The sequence below is a fragment of the Borostomias antarcticus genome (assembly GCF_949987555.1).
Source record: "Borostomias antarcticus genome assembly, chromosome: 21".
In the NCBI taxonomy this organism is placed as follows: Eukaryota; Metazoa; Chordata; class Actinopteri; order Stomiiformes; family Stomiidae; genus Borostomias; species Borostomias antarcticus.
The window spans coordinates 14459332-14466024 of NC_140254.1; the positions used below are offsets into that span (position 1 = coordinate 14459332).

The window sequence follows — 6693 nt, forward strand, 5'->3', positions numbered from 1 at the left end:
TTCATCTACCCCTCGGTTTCAAGTCAGCATCTGAAAACCCTCATTTTGGAGGGCTGTTTGAACGTCCACTAGCCCTCGATATGCCCCCTAGCCCTCGAAGCTAAAAGAAATGGGACACACTACCCTACGCGTGAACGTGCAAAATGTAGGGGTAGGGCCAAGGGCTAGGGCTAAGGGGGGGTATTGGGATTGGGCCTAAGTCTACCCTGAGAACATGACAAAGTACTTTTTATTTATACCTTCAGTTTAAGTGGGTGAAAATCACACTTTCCTTGACTTTTAAGGAAAGGACTAAGGACAAAGAGCCTGACTCGAGCTGTCAAAAAAAAAATGAAGCTCAAAACATATTCAGATCTCATTTTTCAAAAGAAGTTTGAATATTAATATTAATATATTATACGCTATTCAATTTCATTTCCTGTGCGCTAACGGTCCGTGTACAAAGTATATTTATTTCAATTCGTAGTCGCATAAGGAGAATACGTATGTTTATTTTCTCATTTGTCATTTCAATTCGTAGTCGCATAAGGAGAATATGTATGTTTGCTTTCTCATTGTTTGAGTGAAGGACGCTAAAGCAATATCACTGGCTATTTTTCATCTTTCAAATACCAAGTTAGCAAAGGGATCGAGGCAGAGAAGTCGGTGGGCGTGGTTTAGAGTCTGGGCACATTCAATACTATAATAGGACACCGGCCGTCGTCGGCTAGACGGCTACATCAGGTGTGGAACTGCAAAGGCAAGTATTTCAGTATTTTTAGGATGACAAGACGTCCCCACAGTCCCGTTTTAGGTGCCTTGTCCTCTACATGTATCAATCAATCAATCAAAGCTTTATTTGTATAGCGCATTTCATACCCAGAGGCAACACAATGCGCTTTACAGAGAACAAGGGAGGTGGGCATACGACCCACTCTCTACATATTCCAGAGGGAAGCAAAAAAACAGTAATCACCCAGGGGCCAGATAAGTGAGCTGTAAAATGTAGTCATACTTGCAAACGTATTCAGCTCGTGCTATATCTGCAACGTTAACATTTGTTGGCAAGTGTTAGCTTCCCACTCATTGCCATTTAAGACAGATTAGCCGGGCTAGCTAACTGTTCTTTGAGTTTGTGAATTTTGTGCACGTTAGTCAAACCTCGATCCGAAGCATCCCTGCTTCACCTCCACCAGACCCTGCACATTTTTGCATCTCAACATCAAATACTGTATATGAACCATAGCTGGCCTACTCTATACATAATGTTACTTCAACCCCACTGCTGCTGCCGCGTTGTTTAATAAATCTGACTTTGTATATCTGTCATGCATTTGTGTTGATGTCAAGTCAATTTTCCAGTGGTAAAGATGCACTGTCACACTGGAAAATTGACTTGACATCAACACAAATGCATGACAGACATACAAAGTCAGGTTTGACTGACATGATGCAGGGCTGCGATGGAGCTGACACTGCAGCCTTCCTGCCATCCATGACCAGCACCGGTTCCAGAATGATCTATACAGGAAGTTGTAGATGAAGCGGATGAGGCACTAGGCACAGACATAATAAACAGCAGAAGTGAGGCATTCACACAGTTCACTTAAATTCAAGCAATTCATATGGGTATGTCAAATTAGGCCTACATACAGTACACGCTGATAATGTGTCGCCCCTGTGTGCTGCTGTAGGCCTACCTGCATAACGAGTTTACTAACGTGCACAAAATTCACAAACTCAAAGAACAGTTATCTAGCACGGCTAATCTGTTTGAAAGATGAAAAATAGCCAGTGATATTGCTTTAGCGTCCTTCACTCAAACAATGAGAAAGCAAACATACGTATTCTCCTTATGCGACTACGAATTGAAATGACAAATGAGAAAATAAACATACGTATTCTCCTTATGCGACTACGAATTGAAATGACATATTATACTTTGTACACGGACCGCTAACTTTGTCCCACTAGTAGTAGAAGCCCTGTTTACCACAAGCTACCTAGCGTGAGTGAGTGAGAGAAGACGAACGAGCCACTGGCTAAACAATCCAGTATGAACATTCTTCACCACCCTCCCGACAGCAAAGCAGGAGGCTTTAGCAAATAAACTGGCCGAGTTAATCTGCAATTAGGTGTCCTAAGCATCTTTGATGATGAGGGGTTTTCCAATTTATTTCACAAAATGGAACAGCACTCTAGAAAGAGAGGTCGGCTAATTCAGACTAGACTACGATAGAGCCACAGCCGTTTCCATGGTTAAATCGAGTCATATCGACATTTTATAAATCACTACTTTGACGTGATTTTCTATGTACGCGCCACACAGTTGATCTTAAATATGTTTTATAAATGTGGCCCCATCATGGCAGGTAGCTCAACAAGAGTTCAAGCCCAGGGGGATGCAGAATAAAAATGCTAATGCATACTCAGGAATTGTGCTGTGTGACATGATTTTTTTTTTGCATTTGTAGCTGTTTCTTCATCTTCTTTGCATCTCTTCATCTGACCAGTGTTTTGTCTGCTTACATCTCAATCAGTCCCACCTGTGTTCAATCCAATCAATTCAGTCAATCAGTGAATCCATGTTCAGTCCAGAGTCCCACAACTCATCCCCATCACAGTATGTAGGCCTACTAATATGCTCATGCAGGATTCCTACGGTGTAAATATCTTGCTGTGACATTAATACTCTTTTTAGGTCAAACCTTTTTTAGGTTTAAATAATTAGTGAATGGCTTGCTCCCCCCCCCCCCCGTCAAGAAATCGCACGACAATCAGAATTGCCTGTCAGCAGCACCCCCCCACACACACACCTGGCAACGAAACAAAACTGTAAGTGTTCCATCTCACCGCGTCGGCTCGTGGCCTGACTGGGGCTACATTTCCTGGCCTGAATTATTTCCCCAGTCCGCCCCTGGTGCTAGCTAACCACATGGACAGCTAACTAAACATGAAAACATGTTGTTTAAGAGCATTTTCCCATGCAAGCGTTAGAAATATTGTGCTCTTATCTCAAAGGTGTTCAAAGATCTCAAAGAACCATCTTCTTCAACAACATTTGTCCCAATTCAAAGGCTTGTGAAGCGCATAATGATTTACATCACTAAGAGCCAATCAACACAGAGGGGCCAACCTGATCACAATTTGGGTGGCCCTGCCTGTCGATCTGAATCCTGTAAATGGAGTACATATTCCATGGTGTATGCATTAAGTATAAGTAAACTGCAGGATGCTATAAAAATGCTATGTTAAATCAATATTGCTAAAGAGAGGGATTAGAGTCGACTTAATTCGGGAATTATTTTCCATAAATGTATGAAAATCCCTGCCGAAGACTAATCGTGTATAGCTTCAACATACAGTAGCAGGAGAGGCTTTCAGGACGGGAGGGAGGGACAGAGAGAGAGAGAGAGAGAGAGAGAGAGAGAGAGGAGGGGGGAGGGAGGAAAGAGGAGAGGGGGGAAAAAAGCGATAGAGAGAGAGAAAGAGAGGAGAAGAGAGAAAAATGACAGAAGTACATCTAGAGCAATAGCTGAGGAGAGAGAGGGGAGGGGGAGAGGGGGGGAGCGGCAGAGCGAGAAAGAGAGAGAACAACAGAGAGAGCAACAGCTGAAGGGAGGAGAGAGGGACCGTCATCCCACAGCAGAGAGCAGAGATCAGAGGGAAGGAGAGAGAGAGAGAGAGAGAGAGGTGGGTCACACAGGACTGCTGGCAGAGAAGAGAGACAGAGATGGAGAGAGAGAGAGATGGAGATAGAGAGACCAATGGAGTACCATCAAACACCACCAGTAGTGCTCGACAGGCAATGAAGAATCAAGACATATTCTTGTGATAAGAGGAAGGAGGGATGAGGCTAGAGAACGAGAGGCTGATGGAGGGAGAGGAAGAAAGAGAGAGGAGGACAATACCCATGGAGATAGCAGGCCTGTGATTAGCAGGAACACACACACACACACACAGACACGCACACACACACATACACACACACACACACAGACAGATAGAAAGACACACACACACATACACACACGCACACACACACACACACAGATAGAAAGACACACACACATACTTACACGCACGCACACACACACACAGACACGCACACACACATACACACACACACACACACACAGATAGAAAGACACACACATACACACACCCAGACACACTCCTGCTCAGTAACTGTATGAAGACACCGGCACCTGTTCCTCCATACGTTTTCTGCCATCCAAGCACAGTCCTTGAGTCCACACAGTAAGCTCTCTACGTTTACAATAGTCACTTTATCCAGTGACTACACACACTGTACATAGAGTAAACATCGTCACAATATACAGTTCATTATTTACTTTAAGTTACTGTTGAATCACTGGTAAACCTAACCCTAACCCTGACTCCATGTTGATGATTTCATATAAATACTGGAACTAAACTGTACAGCCTCTGCCACCCCTGGGACCGGTGAAATTCAGAAAACGTTGCTGTTTATGATTTTATGTTCGTATCGGAATGTTCTTTTCATTTTCCTCCAATATCCCTATTTTGGAGATAAGGAGGACCGGCCCTTATCAAGTTAAACAGTGTTCTCAGCAAGCGCTCTCTTTGTGATCCTCCCCCGTACGGCTTCTCTCTCTCTCTCTCTCTCTCCCTCTCTCTCTCTCTCTCTCTCTCTCTCTCTCTTTCTCACCCCCTCTCTCTCTCTTTTTCTCTCTCTCAATATTGGTTTATAAACTGTATCTGATAAAAAATGATGTTGCCTAACCTGAATCCTCAATTGGTTTTGGAATTTTTCAAAACCATATCAATCCCACACAAATACATGACAACTCCCCCCCTCTGCCCTAACCCGTCCCCCCCCCCCCCCCCCCCCCCCCTCCCTCCCTCCCTCCAGGTGCAGGACGCCGTGCGATGTCGGATGGGGGGATGCAAGGACGACAGCGAGAACTCCCCAGACTCCTGCAAGAACGGACAGGTGCAGATCATGGTGAATAGCATGCTCATCTCATCTCATAACACATAAACACAAACATCAACATGAACACCCGCCGCCCACATCAACTGCTCACACATCACACCTCCTCCTAAAGAGACACCATTGTTCATAACGTTGTCCAAAATTAATGTTCCCTAACCCTACTATCCCCTATCTGTTATCCAATCCCAACCTTCAAGAACAGTAGATATCTCATATACGTTAAGTTAGTCAACATTAGAAGTCACGGCGGCGTGTGTAGCTACGTCGGCTCTGCGTAGCCTTCATGGGTCGTGAGGTCTGGTGAGCGCGCCCGTGCGCTGCGGCGTCCGCGCTCATAAACAGCTTTGTTTATCCGAAGCGCCTCATCTTTATTCAGCGAGCGTGGAGCTGGTGGTTTATTCTTTCTTTTTTTTCTCTCCAAAACGGAGCTAATAGTGCGATAAATCACTGGGACTCCCAATGTCACGACGGTCAAACAGTTACTGCAGACGCCCCACGTAACCGCAACTCTATAACCCGACCACTCCTTTATGGCTCACCGCCAGCACATCACAAGAGTGATTAGGGTTTCTGGACGTCACCTCGAAGGTTAGGAGGACTTCACCTTGTTAGTCTATGGCACAATCCATCATAAGCTGTTTGATAGTGTTGTTTTTTCACAGCTGACAAGGCAAACGAAGGGGGAAAAAAAGTTCTTACAGCAGTTATAACCTACAGAATATGCAAGCTTGGAGGATGCCCAATGGAGTATTTTTTTAAACAGCTCTCAGTTCTTTGTTTTACAGTCAGATTTTCCCCTAAACACATTGTTTGTGTCCTTGTGGTCTAATAAGCATGTTGAGTGTATGTCCTACCTCATAATTCACTCAGAAAGGGTTATTTTTTTGAAGGTTTAGAATGCGACACGGAGGAGAAAACTTAGCAAAATGAATTATGAGGTAGGACGTACATTCACCATCTTTATTAGACCACAAGGGAACACACAATGTTTTTGGGGGTGAAAATTTGAACGTAAACAACGGGTTGCTAACAATGACCTTATATTTGTCAGCTTTAAAGGCAAGTAAAAGCAAGATTAAGACGTGAGATTTAAAACAAACAAGTGAGTCAGTCCAGGTTGTCTCCAGTCCCCTCCACCTCCTCTCCCCTCCCCCCCTCACGTCTCTCTCTCCTCCTCACACGTCTCTCCTTCGTTCTCTCCATCCCTGTCTCTCCCTCCCTCGCCAGAAGCCCCAGTGTTCTAACGCAGGCGCTGGCGGGCAGCAGGCTGGCCCCGCCCTGCACCACCCCCCCCCCGCCGTGCCACCCTCAGCCCCGCCCGGCCTCCTGTCACCTGGCATGCCACCACGGCTGCCAGCAGAGCTGCTACCACAGCCTGCCGCACAACAGCCATAGCCGCGACCGCGACCACGCCCTTAGCCATAACCGCGCCCACACCCTGGGCCGTAACCCCGCCCACAGCGGCGGTGGCAACGGACCAGTACGTCAACTCAAGTAGTGAGACGGATGTAGAGTACTGCTTCCTGGCTGTATTGATTCTAGGCTGGCTTATAAAGGTGCAATCCGTAACTCATTCATTGCAGTTCATAGTCAAATCAATTCAAAATGACAAAATGAGTGCTACTCAGTTCATAAATAAAAGTCTGGGACAAATATTTGGACAGTGAGTTAAATTCACGGGTTGCACCTTTAAGATAGACCTCTATGGTGGCTGTGTAGCTCCTGCAATTGGG

The 6693-nt window shown here is 45.4% G+C and overlaps 1 protein-coding gene across 1 annotated transcript in view; it reads left to right on the forward strand.

The window, feature by feature from the left end:
• Window positions 1-6693, forward strand: part of adgrb2 (adhesion G protein-coupled receptor B2) — a gene marked incomplete at both ends in the record, with an annotated part of 188245 nt that overhangs the window by 154728 nt on the left and 26824 nt on the right. The window contains 1 exon segment of the mRNA XM_084455426.1: window positions 4877-4969. Coding sequence (XP_084311552.1) covers window positions 4877-4969 — 93 coding nt within the window.